Source organism: Platalea leucorodia, assembly GCF_965183815.1.
Source record: "Platalea leucorodia genome assembly, chromosome: 3".
In the NCBI taxonomy this organism is placed as follows: domain Eukaryota; kingdom Metazoa; phylum Chordata; class Aves; order Pelecaniformes; family Threskiornithidae; genus Platalea; species Platalea leucorodia.
Genome location: NC_138825.1, coordinates 119,903,186 through 119,926,549, shown reverse-complemented (window position 1 = coordinate 119,926,549; position 23,364 = coordinate 119,903,186). Strand labels below are relative to the sequence as shown.

The 23,364-nt window shown below is 46.5% G+C and overlaps 1 protein-coding gene across 1 annotated transcript in view; it reads right to left on the bottom strand.

Annotated features, from left to right (window-relative positions):
• Nucleotides 1–295: 295 nt before the first annotated feature.
• The window catches only part of KLHL29 (kelch like family member 29), a 403,676-nt gene continuing 380,607 nt past the window's right edge, over nucleotides 296–23,364 (bottom strand). Inside the window, exons 13-14 of the mRNA XM_082306362.1 lie at nucleotides 15,016–15,160; nucleotides 296–986 (exon numbers count right to left, since the gene is read on the bottom strand). Coding sequence (XP_082162488.1) covers nucleotides 803–986; nucleotides 15,016–15,160 — 329 coding nt within the window. The 3' untranslated portion in view covers nucleotides 296–802. The remainder of the gene's footprint in view (nucleotides 987–15,015; nucleotides 15,161–23,364) is intronic.

Below are 23,364 nucleotides of genomic sequence, written 5' to 3'. Positions count from 1 at the left end.
AGTTCGCTCGTCAGCAGAAAGCGGGAGGAAAAAGTTCCGAAGCCCCCGCCCGCCCCGTGGGCACGGCCACACGTGCCCCCCACGTACCACCGGGAGCAGAAACTCATCCAGCCCAACAGACCTTTTTTTTTTTTCTTCATCATTTTACATGGAATTTATTACCAACGGCTATTCCTCTTCTGCCCAGTCCCCACCTCACCCCCTCTGGGCTCTGCTCTAGAGAACCGAAAGATGCGTTTGATCTGATGGAAGACTGACATCAACGTAAGCCATCTGTCACACAAGATTTCCCTCAGTCATTGGTATTGAAAAGCATGTATTTGTTAAAAACAAATGTAGGAATCAAAGTGGTAAGGACACTTTGACCTTTCAAATAGATTGATGCCTAAAGTGTAATAGTAAAACTAATCTGCATGGTTATTTATTTCAAGAATCAAGCTTGAGCTCTAAAGTAAAATGCAGATTATTTTTTTGTTTTCCTCTCTTCCCCAGCTTAAAAAATATGTGAAATTCTATTGCACCTGGGTTGACCAAAAGCCGACGTCCAGAACAAGTGCCACTATAACATCTAGTGACACCCTTGTATTATTAAGTTACAATATCTTACATAGCACGGAGCTCTCTGCTCCTCGTTCACCAAAAGGTGAGGATGATTTTTCTACATTCAATGTAGACACTATTCAAGACTTTAGAGCAATATGTTCACTGGCTGGCTTTGCTGCTTTTGTTTTTTAAGTAGTAGTATTCTTCTTGCCTGCTTTCAACAGGTACAAGCAGTTCTCTGTCCAACTCCCGGGTAACGTCAGCCGCTCTGAATGTACTTCTTGATTACTACGCAGCCGTGTCGAAAAACAGGGCAGGGCATATTTGGTAGAAGTGTCCATGTATTTGTTTTAGGGTCGTAGGCTTCCATGTTTCCCAGGGCAGGTCCTTCGCTGCTAACGATCCCACCAGTGGCATAAATTTTTCCATCCAGAACCACAGCGCTGTATTTAAAAAAAAAAAAAAAAAAAAAAAAAAGTTTTAGTCAGTCTTCTTACCCAACAATTTTCTTTGTAGGCTTAAAACAAACCCAGTCTTTTGTAATGAGGGGTAAACTATGAATACAGCTTTTATTCTTATCTATATAAAGCTGTGTGGGCATTTCTCTTCCCTCTCCCTTTCTCTCCCCCAAATTAATGCTTTTTGTGTTCCTGCCAGGTAGGTAAATGTTGTCTCTAATTTAAACAACAGAAATGAGTCCAAGTAAGATGCTTCTCCAGCCCACGTATGGCATCTGCAGCAAATGTAGCAGGATGACGCGTCCCTGTAACACCATGCACACGCAAAAGCAATCCAAGCAATTCAGGGTCCCTGCCGCCTCGGTTGGAATAAACCCTTGCTTCAAGTTTCTCCTCTATTAATGAATGCTGCAAAGGCAGGGGCGAAAAAACCTCCAAAAATGCTCTTGTTGCTTCGGCCCCTTCCATGGTCGTGCTCTGCCATGGGAGCCCGGAGGCCCTGCTCGCTTGCCCTCCTTGCCCGCCCAGCAGTGTGGAAAGCCCACCCGGGGCACACGAATCTGATGGCTGGGGGCTTGCAGCTGAGGGACTGGCAGGGGAGCTGTATGAGCTATATGCTGGCCTCTGAAGAAGACAAAAAAACTTACTGCTTTTTAAAAATGAAAGTGTTCGACTTCAGACATCTCTTGCAAATCAAGGATAATGAGGCTGGGCTAATCCCGTGGCCTGTAGGCTCTTGATAGGAGGGATGGCACAGAGGTGTGAGAGGTATTTGAAAGAAAAATTGCCCTTCGGCCTCATCTCTTCCTCCTCCCTCCTTCCACTTAACCCCTCAGCCTCGCCAGCAATCGTGCGCAGGGCATGACACTCGTTTTGGGCTAATGAAGATGGGTAACGAGGGGCTGGACTCCCGTGTGCGTATTTGAAAGGGCAGAGGGATGACAGAGGCAGCCGGGCGGGAAAAGCCTATGCAGGGCTGCCGTGGTCTCCATGCTGCCTTCCCCAAAAGCGGGGGTGGCTCTGCTTTTCATCTGCCAGGAAGCCCGAGTTTGGCCCCCAACATTTAAAGATGTTGTGAAGATGGATGGGGCTGGCAGTGGTTTTTCTGGTGGTTGGGTCCCTTCCAAGAGCAGCCAGGAAGGAGAAGGCAGACTTGGGGGGTGCGTGCACGCCAGAGGACAGCAGGGAGAAAAAGAGGGAGGGGAAGACAAATTAACTGCAGCCAAGAAGGTGGCCTAGGTCTAAGAAGCTGGAGAAGGGTAGTAACCCTGTAGGCTTGGTGAAAGCTAAGTTATTTCTTTAGCTAATTTTGGAGCAGAGGAAAGAAGAATGAAAAGTGTTAATGGCAAAAGACAGAGAGCGCTGGAAGACCCAGGATGAACTGAGACTAAAATGGCACCGACAAAACCATGTGTTTCTGAAGAACACAAAACTCCGATGTCCTTGTGGAGAAGCAGAGCCCGAGGTTAAAAATAAACCCACAATGACAACAGTGAGGACTCAAATAAGCCTAGTCCCTGGGTACCGCCAGGAAATAGGAAATAATGAGAATCTTGTCAAAATAACTGTTAATCTGAAAGGAGGAGGAAGGAGAGCGAGACTTGAAACACTTGATTAGAGCCTATCCACAAATCAGCAGGGCTGGATGATACATAGCCCAGGGTCCTAAGGGAGTTTGCTAATGAACTTACTGAACCACTGGTAATTATTTTTGAAACGTCAGGGAGAAATGGGGAAGAACAAGGACTTGAGTAAAGCAAGTGTCATCCTGAAAGATGGCTCTAAAACAGAACAAGCCCACCTCCGAAGGGTGGGCTCGGGTCCCTACGGCCAGGAGGGAGTGGAGATGGCAGGACCAGCTGACCCAATAAATCAGATAAACCTGCAAATTAAACCATGGTTTAGGACTAAGATATTTGTTGTGGGTGGGAAGCCCATCTCTGTATTGGAGCAAGTTAGTGTTTAAAAGCAAGACAGGCTGGGAATTACGGCTTACAAAATATGGCATGGGGAGGGCGTAGTGGTTGCTGATTGTGTTTCACTTTGTTTTCTTAATAGTGAAGGAGATGGAAGCTTATTGGAATTGGGATATGCCCGGTGGAAGAGGGTCCAGCGTCAGAGATGGACTGTGGTACAGAGTAGCTTTCCTGCCTTGGTTCTCTAATGAAATGCTGATCAGTCATTAAAGAAGTACCCCTACACAAAACTTGACCAAAAAAAAAAAGCAAATGGATTAATTTAGCAATTTTGTTGAGTGAAGTGGGAAAAACCAAACAAACTCCCAAACAAAGAAGAAAAGATGCCCAAGAAAGACCTGGCTGCAGAACGATCAATAGCGGGTAATTAAAAGAAATGCTAGTGTGGAGCATGGAGCCCGGGGCTCGTTCCATCAGCGCTGATGATCACGTTCCACTGCCCATGAATGGCCTCAGCGAAGGTTTAATTTACTGGTGTGGACGTGCTGGTGTAGATGACATTACCTCACACCAGCACAGGAGAAGAGGACCTTGGTGGCTGTTACCACGTGTATACGGGGCCTGTCTGATGCTTACTGCTTGCTACCCGATGAGACTGCTCTGCGCGGAGCGTTTGATCTGGACGGGAAGAAGGGGATGGAGAGAGGGAGGACTCTGTGCGGAGACCTTTCCATCTACGCCGTAGGTGACCCTGGGAACAGGAGCCAAGCAAGCACCAGCCCTTCCTAGCTGGCTGTATGCTGCATAGCTGAATCCCCTCGGGCACCCAGTGTTAGGTCTCTAAACAGGGACGTGGGTGCTTTACAAATTCCTGTGTAGTATCTTACTTAGCTGCCCACATTTCTTTGAGTGAAGTCTCCTCTGTGGCATGTTTAGTAGCAGCTGCTCTAAGCCAGAGCTGCTGCCGCCATAGAGCAGCCAAGCACACCTCCCCGGGTCCAGGTTCCTCCCCACCCATGCTCTGGACGAGGGCTTACAGCGCGTGGGCAAACGTTGCTCTTGTTCTCCAGCACCTGGGCTACGGCGCTGACAGAAATTCATGGCCGGCGGCTGAGGCAAGCAGCTCAAGACTGTGGCCTCCCATCATGGTGCTAATGCGTTGGGGAAGAAACAGATGCTGAATTCCACCCTCTGAAAGACTGTATGAATTTCAAATGGTGCTTAGAGTAGCTTCTGCCCCCTCCGTATGCAATTCCCATAGATAAGATTGGCATAATGCTTAGCTTGTGAATCATGCCTGAGGTTAAGAAAAACACTGAGCTACTCAGGCTATCAAGAAATAGGCAGTTCTGAGTATGCAGCGGGTACTTACGTGTGCAGGGGACTTTGGAGACGTTCAGGCATCTCCGGGGCTAAAGTGGGAGGTAGGTACTTAAGATCAATTAGGAATTTAGGCCTAGATTGCTGCTACTTTGCAGTATTAGGACAATCACTGCTAATTTCTGGGACCTCGGGGAATAGGAAACTCAAGTGGGCTCTAAAACCTTGAGGAAAGTGAGTGGAAAGGAGTATGCTCATTGCTCTCTCCATTACTGTGCCAATATTTCTTTGCTCCCCTCCCTTCCATCCCATCAGCTGTAAAAACATCGTTACCAAGGCTGACGTACAAAGAAAGAAATAATTACAATAATTAGGATGCGAGTTTATTGCTCGGTGCCATTAATCCTGAGAGATAAAATGATTACAGGCTGTCAGAGCCTGGGAAGGAAGGAAGCTCCGCGCCACAGAGCCTCACTGCAGGGACACCAAACCTCTGGCAGCTTCAGGGTCAGCCACCTCCCCAGCTAAGGAGCAGCCAGACCCCCGTCTCTCCAGCAGCACGCCCCGGGTGATGGTAATCGGTATCAAAATGGAGGTCACTTCATCCACTCCTTCCAGGAAAATACGTTTCAGCGTTTTGCAAATTATTACCCAGCAGGCTAACGACCCTGCTTTCTACTCCCTGGGTAATTACTGTGGTTTACTAGAGAGGCTTCACCTGTAGCCCTGCAGCCAAGTCACCCGAGGTGCCAGGGCGTCCTTCTTTGCCCAAACCGTGAGCGGTGTCAGAGGATCACGCTGTGACTATCCCCCCGCCGCTGCTGCCGCTAGTCCGGTCCATCTGCTGGCCTCCACGACACTACGAATCACGCTCCTAAGAAAATCCTAATGAGGCAGAGGGGGACCAAGGGCTGGTGGGGCCCTGGCCGTCCGCGGTTGGAGTGCTTGTGCAATCTGAACACCCTTTAAATCTCTTCTCTGCCCATCCACCTTGCAGTCCTTCCCCAGCTTGAGCAAACAGGTGGCAGAGAAGATCCCTCTCTGACAGCTGGCCATTAAAGGACTTGATGGACAAAGTGAATCACTGAATCATAAAATCATGGAACAGCCCAGGTTGGAAGGACCTCGAAAGATCACCTGGTCCAACCTTTCATGGGAAAGGGACGCTAGATCAGATTATCTAACACCCTGTCTAATTGCATCTTGAAAACCTCCAGCACGTCCCTGTGGAGGTTGTTCCAGTGGATGATTGTTCTCATTGTAAAAAATTCTTATATCGAGATGAAACTGCTCCTGGTGCAACTTGTACCCGTTGCCCCTTGTCTTCTCCGTGTGGCTCCTTGTGAAGAGAGAACCTCCGTCCTCCTTGTAGCTGCCCTTCACCTGCTGGAATGCTGTGTGAGGTCCCCCTGAGCCTTCTCTTCTCCAGGTAGAAGAGACCTAACTCCTTCAGTCTTTCCTCACAGAGCAGGTTCTCCAGCCCTTTGATCATCTCTGTAGCCGTCCTTTGGACCCTCTCCAGTCTGTCCATGTCTTTTTTGAATTGTGGGGACCAGAAGTGGACACAGTACTCCTGGTGCGGCCTGACAAGTGCTGAGCAGAGTGGGATAATCACATCTCTATCTAAGCTAGTAATGCCCCTGTGGATGCAGCCCAGGATCTGATTTGCCTTCGCTGCTGCATTTGACTTTGCACTGCTTTTTACTCGACTTTTTTAATCGTGCCTGAGCATCAGCCTCGCTATCTGCTCAACCACGAGATGTCCCTGCAAACCCTGCCCTACCCCTGCTCCAGCTCAGGCATGGAGCACCAGGGCTTGGCACAGCTGAGCTGGGGGCCCTGCTCATGCTCAGGCAGCTCAGCTGCCATTCACTTGGTGGCCACCTTCCCACCAAGAGCATTATGGACCCTCCACTTTTCATTCAAAAGCACTGTATAGTGAAAGTCTCCCAATGGGCAGTGATTTGGGAGCAACCCAAAGCCGAGGATGTCAGTGCCTCTTTTCTGTAGCGTTTGAGAGCCAAGTGCCTGGGAGCTCCTGCTCCAGCCCTTCTCTCTCCCACCTGTGACAGCTAGCATAGCACCAAGCTGTGGGTCTACCAGCAAAGTTTGTTAATTTTGATTATTATTATTTTTAAATTTCCTGCTTAGTCCTAAAGATCACATCAGCCTTATCAGGAAATGTTAAAAAGAGGGGGGGGGGGGGAAAATCCGATATTGTTATGTCTAGGGTTGTCAAAGAGATTTGAAACAGCTGAATTAGCATGTTGTTTTGATTCCTTGAAACTTAATATCTTCTGAGTCCACAAACAAAGCTCCTCTCCCTCCTCGCTCCTGCCTGTGCATGCCCACGTGCTCACTAATTTATTTGGAGCAGTTCCATAAAGGTTATTAAATATTATCAGTTAGATAGACACAGAATCTGCTTAGAAGTAGAAAAAAAATCCCCACGTTTATTAGTGGACGAATTTCCTTCCTGCCCTAAGATTTCAGGAGAGCTTTACCGGAGGTGGAACCGAACGATGCTCGTCAAGGGGATGGAGTAAGCGCTAGGGTAAGAGAAGCCTGCAGGGTACCAGCTACCGTGGGAAGCGGCTCCGTGCGGTGCGAGGCAGAGCTGCAAGCGTCCCGTGAGCGGTTGCTTAAGCTGGGGACCTTTTAGTGAACCCTGCATGGTGGTTTGCACACCAAAGTGAAAGGCACTGCCGCTGTCTCCATGCGTGGTGGTGCTCATGGTGCCAAAGCGTCGTCCTGAGTCTGGTAGCGGTGCTGACAACCTGCGTGGTTGTTTGCAGCCAGGTTGTTATGTTTGAGAGGGTTCGAGCTCGGGTGGCTGTGTTGGGCTGCCAGAGGTGTCATCTTTACAGAGATGGATAAATGAGGGTCCAGATTAGTCACGGTCAATTAGGAGGATATCATGCCACTTCTTGGAGCGGGATTATTAGTGTGGGTGTTTTGGCCAAGCTCCAGTTATATTCTCTCCTACTCCGTGAGCACTTTCCCTTGCTAATGATCCAAAACCATCATGTGGCATTGTTACTTGTTGCTGAAAACCAGCAATGTTTTATTCCGAAGTCTGTCGCACATCAGTAACGGCCCGAGTGCTCTGTCTGTATCAGTTACGCTTTCATGCACACCGAAATCCTTCGTGTCATCAACTGCTACAGAAATCATTGCTGTTAGTCTGGTGCAGCAGTTCTCACCCGCTGTCCATGGAGCGTAGTCCCAGCCACACGTCTCCTTCCAGATATGCTGGAAGATTTCAGTTTTCCCGTCTGGACCACAAACACTTCCAGCTGCAAACGCTGCCTGCTGAACAGACCAGCCTTTACATCTGCGGGCTTGAGAAGTGCAAGGCCATTAAGGAACTGTGCTCCATAATAGCTTCACCTGGGAATATCTGTCCAAACAAGCCGTGCTCTAACCCCTTCCAGTGCCTGGAGTTACCAGGAACTCTGCAATGAGGAAAGGAATCAGCTGGGGGAGTCTGCGGCTGGTGCCGTACATTAGCAATGCCTAGTAGTTCAGCACAGGAGTCACCATGCTTCACTGTTCAAGAACAAGGGTTTATTTAAAAAGAAGAGGGGAAAAAAAAGAAAAAAACCCTACAAACCCACCCCGGGTTTGTGCTGTTCAGCCTGAGTCGAAGTTTTATTAAAGATTTCCATTCGGCAGAACCATGTAATAAATCTTACTGGTTAAAAGTCAGAGGAGGAGGAAGAAAATGCTTTTCTGGTATCTGCTGGGAATTGCTGGTACTAAATTAGCTGCTCTAGAATTATTGCTGGCACCATCACGCTGCCGCTCTTGCCCCGTGGAGGCTCTCTGTAGCACACGCCTGTTTGCACGCCGCCTGCATCCTAAGCAAGCAGAATATGGAATTTTTAATCATGCACAGAAACGCATTCAGTATTCTTTTTGCTCATGGAAAAATAAACCCTTGAAGGGCACTGCGGGAAGGGAGACTGCTGCCTGCAAAGGGAAGACTCCCCAGCGCTGGAGAGGAGGGATGTCTTTGCAAGTCTTTCTGGAGGGAGGTGTCCGGCAGAGCAAGGTGTGATCATCCCGGCTCTTCATCCCTGTCGGCTGCTGTCTGCCGCCTCCAGAGATCCCGCAGATAACCAGGGGCTGCCAAACCCAGACGGGGTCTGTGTGGCAAACGGGACACGCGTGCCTGATGCTTGGGAAATGTCAAATATTTCCCTCAGCCTCACATGTCGCGTGGAAGATGTTCAAGACCTGCATGTGAACTGTCAGTGAATTTTAAAACGCTTCAGGCCTATTATAGCTCTTTGTCTGCTTGGCACCATCCCTCAAAGGGTTAACTCTAGGTCAACACAAATGTCTTATTGACTGCCATCAGGCCGGGCTTAATCTGAAAATGATGCTCAATTTGCTCTTCTGTTGATTGTGAGCTGGAGACCTGAACCATTTATTTTTCGTTTTTCATTAAAATTAATTTAACTTGATATTAAAACCATTTGAATGGACCTTTAATTTTGCACACGTGGGGAATGTCACACACATTTCTCTTCCCTGTGCTCAGAGCCATCATGCTCCCTAGCCACTAACATGTAGAAACAGTGCAGATAAAAACAAAAGTGATGCGGTCAAGATTTTTCCCAGCAAATTTGGTATCGAGTGATTCCTGGTGAGAGGAGATCAATAGCATGCAGTTAATTTTTAAGTTGTTTATGTTGCTGCTTTTAAGCCATGTTTTTTGTCATCCATGCTAATGAGTGGAATGAGGAATTTATAGATTCATAGACTAAGGTCAGAAGGGATCTCTGTGCTTAGTTAATCTGAGCTTGTGTATATGCGGGCCATGGACTTTTCCCCAGGCAGCATCTCTCTTGGAAATGTATCTAATGTCCTCTTAAAAACACCGAGTGTTGGTGAGTTCGCTCTCTCCCTTGCTGGTTCTCTGTATAATTATCCTTGCGGTTGGGAAAATGCCTCACTTCAAGGCTGAAGATGTGTAACTTGACTTTCTAGCCCTCGTAACCTGCTATCCCTTTGTCTGAGAGACTGAAAGCTTTTTCCAATTGCTCCCAGTGATCAAGTCACCTCTCAGCCCTCCTTTGATAAACTCAAATTTCATGTCAAAGATTTGATTCGCAACCCGGGTTCATTTTTGCAGCTTTCCTTTGAACTTCTCCTGATATTTCCACATGTTGATGTGTGGACCCAAGACCTGCATGCATCTCGCCAACGCCGTATGCAGCAGCACTATCTCTTCCCAGCTTCAACTTGTTTTCATTTCGGTGTTAGGGTTCATATTATATATCCAATATTGCATTGACCTTTTATCCACCGCATTGCGATGAGAGCTCATGTTGTGTAGCTCTGAGTGGCCTCCTTTATGTCCTCCTCTGAGTGCCTGACTTTCTAAGGGGAGCAGGGCTGCTATGATTGTGTTTTCTCCATGTATTACTTTGCATTTAAAATACTGCTGTTAGCTTGAGACCGTCTGACTGAGACATGCAGATAACTGGCTAAAATAGCTCCTTCTGTAGTATTTTTTACCCATCAAGTGTTATGACACCTGCAGCGTTTACCAGGGGAGATTTTCTATTACCTGGGTTGTTGGTAGATATATTAAATAGCATTGAAAAAGAATCAATGCTTGCTACCGGTGGCCTTGCTCAATGATATCTTCTCATTAACAACTACATTTTGAGATCTGTCAGTGAAGCAGATTTAATCTCTCTAATATGTGCCTTGTTAATTCCATATAATACCAGACAAATACCTTGGAGAAATTGCAGTATATTATACCATCACAGTTGTCTTTAGCAGCCAGGCGTGTTTTATTAAAAATCAAAACAAAGAACCCAATTTCCCCCCAAAAAAGCAAAAGACAACAGGTTGGTTTAACAAGACGCATTTTCCAGGAAAGTGCATTGATTGCTGTTCATTATATTACTAGCATCTACTCATTTGTTGACGAAATCAACGCACTGTGATGGCTGGAGGCCGTCTTAGGCGCAGCAATCACGAAATGGTAAGAGTTTTCAATTCTTGGGGAAGTTAGGAGGGGGGTCAGCAGAACTGCTAACTTGGACTTTCGGAGGGCAGACTTTGGCCTGTTTAGGAGCCTGGTTGACAGAGTGCCTTGGGAGGCAGTCCTGAGGGGCAAAGGAGTCCAGGAAGGCTGGACATTCTACAAGAAGGAAATCTTACAGGCGCAGGAGCAGGCCATCCCCATGTGCCGAAAGACGAGCAGGCGGGGAAGAAGACTGGCCTGGCTGAACAGAGAGCTTTGGCTGGAGCTCAGGAATAAAAGGAGAGTTTATGACCTTTGAAGAAGGAGCAGTCCACTCAGGAGGACTACAAGGATGTCATGAGGTTATGCAGGGGGAAAATTAGAAGTGCCAAAGCCCAACTAGAATTAATCTGGCTACTGCCATAAAAGACAACAAAAAATGTTTCTATAAATCCATTAGTAACAAAAGGAGAGCTAAGGAGAATCTCCATCCTTTATTGGATGCAGGGGGAAACATAGTGACAAAGGATGAGGAGAAGGCTGAGGTACTTAATGCCTCCTTTGCCTCAGTCTTTTATAGTCAGACCAGTTGTTGTCAGGGTACCCAGGGATGGGGAGCAGAATGAAGCCCCCATAATCCAAGGGGAAATAGTTAGTGACCTGCTACACCACTCAGCCACGCACAAGTCTATGGGGCCAGATGGGATCCACCCAAGGGTACTGAGGGAGCTGGCAGAGGAGCTTGCCAAGCCACTTTCCATCATCTATCAGCAGTCCTGGCTAATGGGGGAGGTCCCAGTTGACTGGAGGCTAGCAAATGTGATGCCCATCTACAAGAAGGGCCAGGAGGATCCAGGGAACTACAGGCCTGTCAGCCTGACCTCGGTGCCAGGGAAGGTCATGGAGCAGATCACCTTGAGTGCCATCACGTGGCATGTACAGGACAACCAGAGAATCAGGCCCAGTCAGTGTGGGTTTATGAAAGGCAGGTCCTGCTTCACTAACCCGGTCTCCTTCTATGACAAGGTGACCCGCTTAGTGGATGAGGGAAAAGCTGTGGATGTTGTCTACCTGGACTTTAGTAAGGCCTTTGACACTGTCCCCCACAGCATTCTCCTGGAGAAACTGGCTGCTCACGGCTTGGGTGGGTGTACTCTTTGCTAGGTAAAAAACTGGCTGGACGGCCGGGCCCAGGGAGTGGTGGTGAATGGAGTTAAATCCAGTTGGCAGCCGGTCACAAGCAGTGTTCCCCAGGGCTCAGTAGTGGGGCCCGTTCTGTTTAATAACTTTATCAATGATCTGGATGAGGGGATTGAGTGCACCCTCAGTAAGTTTGCAGATGACACCAAGTTGGGTGGAAGTGTCGATCTGCTGGAGGGTAGGAAGGCCCTACAGAGGGATCTGGACAGGCTGGATGGATGGGCCGGGGCCAACTGTGTGAGGTTCAACAAGGCGAAGTGCTGGGTCCTGCACTTGGGTCACAACCACCCCAGGCAACGCTACAGGCTGGGGGAGGAGTGGCTGGAGAGCTGCCTGGCAGAAAAGGACCTGGGGGTGTTGGTCCACAGCCGCCTGAACATGAGCCAGCAGTGCGCCCAGGTGGCCAAGAGGGCCAATGGCATCCTGGCCTGTATCAGGAATAGTGTGGCCAGCAGGACCAGGGAGGTGATAGTGCCCCTGTACTGGGCACTGGTGAGGCTGCACCTCGAGTCCTGTGTTCAGTGTTGGGCCCCTCACTCCAAGAAGGACATGGAGGTGCTGGAGCGTGTCCAGAGGAGGGCAATGAAGCTGGTGAAGGGTCTGGAGCACAAGTCTTGTGAGGAGCGGCTGAGGGAGCTGGGGTTGTTTAGCCTGGAGAAGAGGAGGCTGAGGGGAGACCTTATTGCTCTCTGCAACTACCTGAAAGGAGGTTGTAGCCAGGTGGGGGTCGGTCTCTTCTCCCCAGTAACGAGTGATAGGACGAGAGGAAACGGCCTCAAGCTGCGCCAGGGGAGGTTTAGGTTGGATATTAGGAAAAACTTCTTCACCGAAAGGGCTGTCAGGCATTGGACCAGGCTGCCCAGGGAAGTGGTTGAGTCCCCATCCCTGGAGGTATTTAAAAGATGGGTAGCTGTGGTGCTTAGGGACATGGTTTAGTGGTGGAATGGACAGTATTAGGTTAACGGTTGGACTTGATCTTAAAGGTCTTTTCCAGCTTAAATGATTTTATGATTCTATGATTCTAAATCCCAAATTAACCACTCTGGTATTTTGCAGAGGACCAACATGAAGCTAAGTGAGACCACTTAGCCTGATGTTGGTACTTTGCAAAATTAATTGCTGCACTAAAATTCTCCCTTTCACCTTTTCAAAATACAGAAACACTTTGGCAGTGACCTGATCCATCCTGAACTGTAAGAGTTATTAAAAATCAACATTAGTGGTTCAATCAGCTTCTCAGCAGTCTCTAAAGATGCCTGTGTCTAAGACGGCCAGGTTGCCTGATTTGAGAACTTAATTTCTGAGTTTCCTTGCTGCCAACAGTGACAGCTTTTGGTCCCTCACAGCAGAATATGGAATCAAACCTTCTTGCTCCCTTCCAAACACAGATAAGAAATAGCCATCTGATCGGTCCATGTTACACTTTGCTACCTCATCAGAAATGGTTTTATAACTGATTAAAATTGCAAACCTAAAAGATTTGAAGTGCCTTTCTTTTTACTCCTATCAGCCCTTAGTACTTCACTGGTTCCCTCAGTCTCCTGTAGCAGCAGCAAGTTTTTAGCCTATTTGCTGCTGCTAACCTCCCGTTTTCCCTTTTTCCATACATAGTGATTTATTTAGCTTTTGTCATAGGTTTTACATCTCCTTTTGGCTAAAGTATTTTTCCTTGACCATTTCCCAGCACATTTACGAATTTTTGAAATTGTGTCTTTTTTGGCATCCAATTGGGATGTACTGAACTATTCCTTTTTTTGATGACTATCCCACTATAAATATAGGTTTCCAGTCCACTATTGCTTTAGGCTTTAGAAAAAATGTCATTTAAAAGTTTGAAGTTACTTTTACTGACGGGTGTCATATTCTACTTAAGCAAAGCCAGTTTATCATGGTGCCTAAGCAGCCGCTAATATTTAGGGCACTGGTTTACTCTCCTTGGTCCATCACAAGGTCTCCCACTGGATTCCTTTCTGCAGGGTGCAGAGCAAGGAGCCCCTTCATGTTAGGAACCCTGGGAAGTTTTCAGGTGAGATGCTCAGCCAACAGCACCTCGTTGAAATCGCCCATGCAATCTCTCTTGCAGTGTGTGCCAGATACTTACTTCACAGATTTTTTGTTATGTTTTACGAAACAGAGATGTTCAAAGAGCAGTTCATCCCCCTCTATGGGAAGATACAGGAATGGATCAAATGTACAAGTCCCTTGCCTTTCATTTTACTGGTTAGGGCTCTAATGCTGAGCTGTTTCGTACCCTTTATTTCTGGTTTTCAGAAGAAAAATAGCATTAGCAGCGGCCTGAGCCCTGCAGGCTCCTCCTCGTCCTGCTTTGCCTCCTGCTAGAGCGGAGGGACAAGGAAGGCCTGACCTTAGCGCAGGACGCCCAGGGCCGCAGCCGCCCGGGGACGGAGCCGGCTGCTCGGGCCCCTGTATTTACAACAAAATATGCTTCAGCAGCCAAGAGAGGGCGCTCCTGAAATTAATAAAAGAAAAGGGAAAAAAGGGAGAAAAACAGGAGGAAAAAAAAAACCAGCAAAAAGAGAAAAACCGAGCATGCTTTCTTAAAAAGGAATTTTCTCATCCGCACCGAAGTGAAAGGTTAAATGCACCAAGTTAAAACACGGAGGTGTTTTTCCACCATAGGATGGGGGCTAGGGACACCCCTGGGGCAAGGAGCAGAGCTGTTGGCTGAACGTTTGGGACATGTGGGTCCGTGGTGGGCCCAGCTGCTGCCCCATCGCTGCTATTCCCACCGCCCCGGCTGCTGTTTCACTTGGGCGCTCGCCCGGCACAGCCCCTCTGTCCTGGTTCTGCTCAGCGCCTCGAGACGCTGCTGCATCGGACATCGCTAACAAACCCTCACCCAGCACCCGGGGCCGCCCGCGGCGGGGTGTGTGGTCCAGCGATGGCTTTTCCCCATGAAACCAATAGCTCGGCCAGTCCCCAGCATAGGGAACTGCTCTGTGGGGGACTGGCGCTGCATAATGCCCGAAACAAGCCCGTCTTTCTGTAACAGCCACGTAAAACTTTTTAAAAGGCCTTTAAGTTCTGCCAGTACCTGCGATGGCTGCCAAGTTTTATTTTTGTCAGCCAGTTTGGGAAATTTGTTAAACCTGTGACCAGGATCGGGGAAGCGAGCCCAAAAAGCAATCAAAAGCACGTAATAAATAATAATTAATATCAGCGTGTGGTGCTTACTCAGTACTTTTTTCTTTCAAGGATCTTTTAGCTAGTTAGCAAAAACATGTTCCACATTATGGTGGTCTCTCCTACAGCGGGTATTTATCATCCTCCGGTTACACGTGGCAAACTGAGGAAAACAGCGTTCCTGTAGTCTGCTGGAGGAGCCCAACACACGTCCCTCCCCGCGATCCATCGCGCCTGAACGTGAAGAGACACATGAACCATAGTAGGCTCCTGGATGTGCACTTTGGGAAACGCTGTGTCCCTGAACATGTACAAAAAAGAGATGAGGAAAACCCCAGATGGTAGACACCTCCCTTCCCCTCACCCCTTCACTGTTAGGTAGTATTAGCTTATTTATCAGCAGAAAATCTTAAGGCACCAGTAATTAAATTTTAATGGTTTTTCTCACCTGCAGAACTGCCTGGAGTGGTTCATGTTGGGACCTGCTTTAATATTGCCTTTCTCTGGGTCATAGATGGTGGTTGCTCGTGCATAAGCTCCTCCAAGAATAAAGATGAACCCATTGAGAGTGACTGCAGGAGCGTATTTGTTATCTGTCAATGGAAAGCAACACTGAGATCAGTTTTAGGCTCAGGTTTGGAGACTCTCTTCTTATTTATACATTCCCTTTATTTATAGATAAGTCACGTTTCTCTAAACCTCCAAGGCTAGGGAAAGAAAAATGAGGAAACCTTTCCTGGTTTTGTTCTCCTCTCTCCAAGTTCTCAAAGGCACTTTTAAAGTTCATCGGTCCTTCATCCCCCAGTACGCGCCCCCCTCTAAACTGGTAAAGTACAATTATCCTCTCCCAAAGCCTAATGGAGTCACCGTGAAAGCTCCGCTCTTACATATGAAATTAAGATGTCAAGTTGTTTCAGAAGTTTGAATTGCTGCAAATTTTAACTCAGGTGCTTCCCATGCCTATGCAGCAGCTAAGTACAGAAGAAACCCACAGCGCAGAGACCTGCTTAATAATATCCAGTAGTTGATTCTCTTTTGTATTCTGCTTTTGCTTGTGGGAGAGTCACCCACATAATCCAGAAGATTTTCTGAGACCTGATTTTTTTTTCCCCTTTCATCTGTCTCGTAAATTCACCTGCATTTTTATTTTCAGATATGTGTGTACCTCCAAGCAGTCCTGTATTTTGGCAATGAACTGTGTGAGGCCAGAGTTTGAAATTAAGCAAGTCCCTTATCCTAAGTCAAGTTCAATCAGAGGTTCCAAGGATGTTTTAAAATTCTTGTGTTAGCTGCAGCATTATTAGAAATATTGGTAAAACTAACCATAAATTATTGAATAAAATAATTCTAATTTAATTAGTTGAGTTGTCCCGTATGCTGCTAGCATGCCATATGCACATTATTAAATATGAGCCAGTTGGGCTGAAATTTCTCATGATGGTGTCTGTCTTGATGTGATACAGGTTTTTTTTAATCAACATTTCAGTGAAACCAGTCAGCAGTGTCTGGGAACAAAAGACGGGAAAATACATTGCTTTATTTGAGTTAAAATAAGCCTCACAACCAGTTCTCTAAGAAGCAAGAGCCTAAGCCCTTTGGGGCATGAAGCAGACGTTTCCTGGGTGGCTATCCTGGTGTGGGGGGACACTTCTATAAAAATTATCCATATGTAGCTATATGTTAAAGCCTCTCCAAAATCTGCAGTTTTTATATGCTCGGAAAAGAGTGATCTTGCATCTGCAGTGGAGAATCAGGCTGGACACAGTCCCGCCAGCTTCAGCCCCTGCAACCCTCCTCCCGACTGCCGGGAGTCGGGGGCAGCATGCTGGAGAGGAGGTGCGATATCATCTTTACTGTGCTCTTACATCTCTGATAACGGCCCCTACGTAATGTTGAAGGGATCTATATGTTCCTCCCAGATCTATAACTCCATGACTGTGTCCTTTTATGAACACAGAAAGACGTAGGCTTAAACCAGCCCTGGCAGCTTTACTTCTGGCATTTGCTTACCTCTCGCACGGCTGGCGTTGTAACCCTGAGGTTCTTGTAAAACCACCTGATTCCATTAAATATTTAACAAGAGATTTAATTTGACACGAGTTAACGAAAAGCTGATTAATTTCTCCAGAAGAGAGATAATTTCCTTAACTGAGGTTTGAACTGGTTAAACTAGAAGGAAAATAATGGGTTTTGTGGTGTCAGCTTCTGTTCCAGCATGGCCATGGGGTGGGCTGGCTCAGCTCATCCCACCCTGCGTCGGCGCATGCCCAGCGGGACGTACGGGGCTGCAGCTCCCGGTGTGAAAACAGACAAAACATGGTACGGGTTAAAGTTGGGCTCCTATTATGCTGAGTATCTACAGGCATATGTCAAAAAACCACGGATGTATTAGGAAAATGTCACTGATCCTTGGGAACAGATGGGAAGAAACTAATTCATCCAGAAAATAGAACAAGGAGTATTCAGTTTCTTCTCAGTGCCACTAAGCCACTATAATTCATCAGAAAGACTTATCTGTCCTAACAGCCCGTCTCGCATCCCTTTCCAAATCAGACTTGCATACGTGACATTTTTTCCAGTTAAGACACTCATCAGAAATTTTCCATATTTAATTATCACATCTTCCTGTTTTTTTTTCCTTTGACTAGCACTATTTTGCAGGAGAATGAAACTCTCACACACAAAAAAAAGAACTCGGCTCCCAAATCTCACAGGGAAATTATTTGGGGCTCCCTCAAGGCAAAAACAGCGACTTCTCAGGAGACTGAATCAGTGACTTCACATTCCTTTTTGTTAAAGAAAGAGAGGGAAACCCCTTGGTTATTTTTATAGTGACTTTTTTTTTCTTTTCAAATAGGCAGACAGTCTGGTATTCTTTTTCTTTCTTTTTTTAAGAGGCAGTCGTGCTTGATTCTCATCAATTTTTCAATACATCACCTATCTGTTGTCTTTTTACTGCTTTTGGCTTTAGCTACAATTTCATAAATTGGTATAAAGTAAGCCTGAGATGGAGAAACAGAGAAATCTCTGCTGTTTCTTTCAGGAAGGGAGACGTTCACAGCAAACAGTCTCCTGATCCTGATGAAGATATGGCAGAAAGACCCAAGGGACACCCCTTCAGAGGCAGGTATAGAGAAAACTGTGAGTTTTATTTTTGTTTTGTTACCATGGAGGCAGAAATTGTTCACGGATACAGGGAGCTTGGAAAGCTCAAGCCGTCAGTCCTGCCGCCCAGGTGTGGATGACCACCTTCAGTCTTTAACCTTACTTCATCCCAGGTGCTACCCACACTCTTCCCTTGTTGTTGTCCTTTCCAGGGCTTGGTAACCTCATGCAAACACTCAGGAGACTTCAGCTTCTGTCGCTGCTCTAAGTCCTTAACATGCTCATAGTGCAAGGTGGGTGGTTGGGGAGCCTAATTTTGCAAAAGCGTTTTCTGGTTGGGCTTTTGGTCAGTGCTACTGGGCATGAACATGAGCTTCTATGGGTCAATGGCTTAGTGTGAGATACAGTGGGGACATTAGTTATTTCAGAAGGCTGCTGGAGGGAAGGAAGAGCGAGGAGAGGAAGCATGGAAACAGGGAAGCAGCCTCCTTTCTCCTCCAAAATTCAAGCCTTGGGGCTGTCGGATATAGTAATCCATTTCAGGCTGGAAAATCTTAAATGGGATTTGTCCAGGACAGCAAGCACACTTGAGATTAAAAGGCAGAATAAATGTAAAGGAAATAATAGATAAAAGGTGCTCTTCTCTCCAAGTGGATAACATCATGACATCATTCTCCTTTGCTGTTGCTATAGGAAAATATGCAAGTATTTCTATTCTAGTGACAGGTCATTGCAAGAAGGGGTATGCACTCACCGACAATCCTTGAGCCAGAGGTGTACTTTACATGAAGTTGATAATTTAACCTACTGGTATGCTCCTCGCTTAGTAACGACAGCGTGCTGTCTGTGATGTGCTTCGTGGCTCTTGTATCTCTCAGTACATTACATGGTCAAGTAGCACAGTTCTGCTTACCCTTCGCCTAAAGATCTTACATTGCCTTCCAGTAAAGCACTCGCTCACAGCCTCATGTGGCATTAAAATGAATGGCAGCCGTGCTTCCTATAGAAACAGGTTATTAAAACCAAGCTAGTCAAACATTTTTATCAGGAGGAAGAAATGTGGGCATGCCACCAGTCCAGATAAAACTCCAACTGAAGGGGCTCCCTGCGGTGGAGGGGGGTTCATGCACATGATGAAGCAGACTGGAGAAAGAAGACTAGTTAATACAAACTAAATCTGCTTTTAATAGTAAGTGCCTCTTCCCCTCCCTGAATACTATGCAGACAAGCTCAAGAACGGCATAGAAATGGATAAGATAACGTCCCGCGGCAGCCAGGAGACTGTGGCCTGATCCTTAACACAGCTCGTGAGGTGAAGTGCAGATATTGCAATTAACAGCAGGGTCTCAGATGTCAGCCCTTCTGGCACGGTGCTCTCAGCCTAGCTGGTTTCTCGTAACTACACACCGGCTGCAGGGCTCTATGGTTTCCCCAGTGACCCTCGAGCAAACCCTCCTCAAAGACCCCAAAGTTTAGTGTCCTCACTTGCAAACACCGCATTTTGTGTATGTGTGGCAGGGATCACCCGTGCCAAAGCAGAAGGCTCCACCTGCCATCGTGGGGCAGTTTCAGCATCAAATTTATGGGAGAAATGTTGATGAACTGAAGAGAGTTGGACAAAGCATGGCCACACAGATGAGGTAGGAAGTGAAAGGGAGGACATCTGATAAAGGGCAAACACAGAAATACTGACTTTGGTGGGTAGAGGGCAGAGTAAATATGTGTAGGGGGAACACATCAAGGAGTGGGGAAAAAACATTCTGAATGGAGGATATGGCATATACAGAGGAGGAATGGGTGAGACAGGAAAGCAAAGTTCATGCTCACTAGTGGGAAAAACAGAACTAGTCATGGCAAGAAAAATGCGTTGAAGGATGAGATGAAACAGTCATTGTTCTGAGACTTCTAGGTGAGAGCTGGCCAAACCCACACATGGGTACCGAACTATTGGCCTTGGGGAAAAGGTCAAGACATGTATCTGATTTTTCTTGCAAAGTCAAAAAATAAATTCATGGGAATGATTATGCATTTTAACCAAAATAAGCCATGGGACAATGCAGTAAAAATGCATAAATGCTGCTAACGCTGTTTTCCAGGTATTTCTTGCATCCCTAGCTCTGTGATTGTCCCACTTTGGTCGGACATATCACTGCAGGAGTAAGAGGTATGGTGAGGAACTAGATACTTGGATTAGAAACCAGAAATACTCACAGATCTTTGACCTCTGCGTTCCCATAGTTCTCACCAGATTTTAGGATTTAATAGTGGTGATGATTAAACATTGGTTTTCTTACAATCCAGAAACATTAATAAAAACTTTTCATTCCATCAGTATAGACACTGACTGTTCAGGGTACCAAAAAAGGTATATTTTAGTGCCCTGGCATGAAGGCACAAAGTGAACTAAAAGGCAGTGACAAGATAATTAGGCTTACTTACAATCACTGACTTCAGCTTGTCTATGGCCATCTTGTTAAATAAGACAAACCTCAGGAAGCTGGGCATGAAATACATTTTTAACAGAGCTATATAGGGCAGCCTGGCAAGAAATGGAATGGCAGGTGCTGCAAGTATGTAGCCTGGGTTCATATACTGTTGCAGGACTTTTCCTTGACAGCAGCAACCTTCTTACAGCTCAAAACACAAGAAGGAGATGTGCAAGGTGATTTACCAAAACTGTGCAGTGTGAAAGCCCTGGGAGGCTCCATTACCCCAGTAATATCAAGCTGTGGGCTGCGCGGCTGCAGGAACATCTGCCAGCTCCAAAGGTGGAGAGGACAGATACAGGGCGAAGGATGGGGCACTGAGAAAGACCCTCTCCTCTCCAAATATGGATGTGTGTAATCAACACCTACCGAAAGGCTACCACAGCATCCATGTGCAATGTGTTGGTGAGTGTCATACCTACTGCACGCAGGCATCCATGTCCCAACACCTCCTGGCAGGTGAAGGCTAAAGAATAAATGGAAACTGGGAGTGAATGTACTGCTTATTCCTAGAAGAAATCCAGGCAGAAGAGAGCAGGGGCTGAGCTGCGTGGGCTTGCTATCGGTCCCCACACCGTATCTTCTCTGCACAGGCAGGATGTCAGTATCCGGCCTGCTTCACCTCCATTCAGACTAGCCAAAAAATGACCCTCCCCCTTGCCACGGCTGATGCCAGTGTTGCCTTGGGTCAGGTTGGCACACGATGCTTTGGAAGAGATGGACCTGTTGAGTTCAAACACGTGCCATGCTGCGTTCAACTCACTATCATAAAATACCACAGTGACTTGAGACAGGTACTACTGGCCTAAAAATCTCCAGAGACCTCAGCTACTTTCAATACCTGCATCTACTGTTGGATATCTAAGCATGCTTGAGGTGTTTTTAAATAATCCATTTTCCTATTTGAGATCAAACAGGTTTCACTGATCTCTGGGGTGACCATAACCAACACAACTCGCTAGCAGATGTCTCAGTTGACTTAGCTCAGAGGGACACCTTAAGAATTCACAAATGAACACAAAAAGGCTCTGAAGCTGTCAAGGGCACCCCAGCAGTGATCATATCAGCGTTTATCTCAGCTCCATTTTGTAAAAAGCACCTCAAGACTCCTTCTACTCCCTCTTTGTTTTAGAGAAATGTTGACTGTACCGCACTTGGCACAGCATCCAGTTCTTGAGGGATAATTTACACATACAGGTGATACTACGGTGCTTGTAGAGCTGGAGAAATTAAAGTATATTTCCAGTATTCCCACAGCCTGCTAGTGAAGATCAGGCATCACATCAGTTCAGTTTCCCAGTCATTCTCCACCGGGGTGCAATTTTTCAGGCTCCGTGTTATTTTACTTTACTTGCAAGGAAGTTGACGTTATACATTTCCCAGCAAAGACACAGAGCAACTCCTCATTTCATCATGTATTTTAAGTCTTCAGCTTAACTAATTAACTTTGCTTACACCAAAACGTAAATACCATCTTTTAACTTCACTGGTGTCTTTCATGTATTTTTGTTAGGAAATCGCAGTACACGTCCATTAGAACAATGGATGACGAACCCAACTCCGGATGGTTTGGATGATTTTTTCCAAGCAGGAATGGTGTTGACGCCTGCTAGACACTATATCAAGCCCAGGGAATGATTTCTTAGCTCCTGTGGCACTTCTACTGTTTTGGTAAGGAAAAGGAATACCTCTTTACATAATGTATTCATTTTTGCAATACGCTCTGAGTACAGGAAAACCTCATACTGTCAGTCAGTGGATTAAATGAAGAGCAGCCGCTGTAGCCATGTGATGGAAAAAGCCAGGCAATAGGGTTGTTTGCACTGCTGTATTACATAAACATGACTTTTGCCGGTTAACGCCCTCCCGCTGGGCGCTTCATGCTGCATCATATGCATGTCATGTTATGTTAGGCTGGACACAAACAGCAGCAAGGGAGTCAGACAGCAGCAGCGCTGGCTGCACAGGGGAGGCTACAGCCGTGGCTGTACTAGCTCCTCATGACCTGATCTAGGGAACCTCAAGAAGAGAGTCATAATAATTATAGCAAGCTATAGTAAGAAGAGCAGCTTATTTTAGCTTTCTGAATATGCTTAGGCCTTACTTGAATACCTTATAACTGTACTTCTATAATTTATTCCTTGCTACTCCTATTGCTCTACCAGGCTCAATACTGAGATCATGACTTTTTTTAAATGAAGCATCTCATGTCACACTTTCAACACAACTAAGAAGTTTAGGATGGTGAAACACTGGAACAGTTTGCCCAGAGAAGCTGGGGATGCCCCATCATTGGAAGTGTTCAAGGCCAGGTTGGATGGGGCTTTGAGCAACCTGGTCTAGTGGAAGGTGTCCCTGCCCATGGCAGGGGGTTGAACTGGATGATCTTTAAAGGTCCCTTCCAACCCAAACCATTCTATGGTCCTATGATTTTATGATTCGATGATTCTAGGACGCAAAAGCAAGGCAACCCAAAGCAGCTTCTCCGCAATGACTCTATGAGTGCTGTTTCTTTGGCCACCTGAGTACAGCCAGACCACAGGCTGCTCACAGCCACCCAGCGCAGAGCAGGTGGCCCAGGTTGGCTATCACCCTGCAGTAACGTCCTCATGAAGCTGAACACTAAACCTCATTTCCAAAAGCAGCCTAAACACTCAGGGTGCAAATCGCCATGGAAAGCAAGAAAGTTGCAATCTTCTGAGCATAACCCTAATTTTGGAAGGAAGTCTGCACCTCTGATGTTGGCTCGTATGTTGGAAAGTTTGGCCTCTCGTCTTGCTCTTTATTCTGTAAAATGTTTGGTGAGCTTGAGGACATCATAAACTAATAAACACAGTCTGAATAATCTCCATGTTGCAGAGATTTCAGCCTCTGAAGCACATATGCCTTTGGACAGCACTGATAAATCCCAGTTAAGAATGACCACCACTTCCCACAGGACAGGTAGCATTTTAACAAACCCATGAGTAATTATCCATTAACTGAGCAGTGTTGTAAAACCACATGGACCAACACATGATGCCAGGATGAAGTTTCACTGCACTTTTTGTGATTTTTTGGATCTAAAATTACTAGTTGTCCATACCTAATAACCGCTTTCCTTTCTCCTCTATTTTGAACTCATCACTTCTAGCTGATAACTAGCTGTATTAATGAGTGACAATTGCCTTCAGTAAAGATCCAGATAATTGCCCCTCTGGTATAAT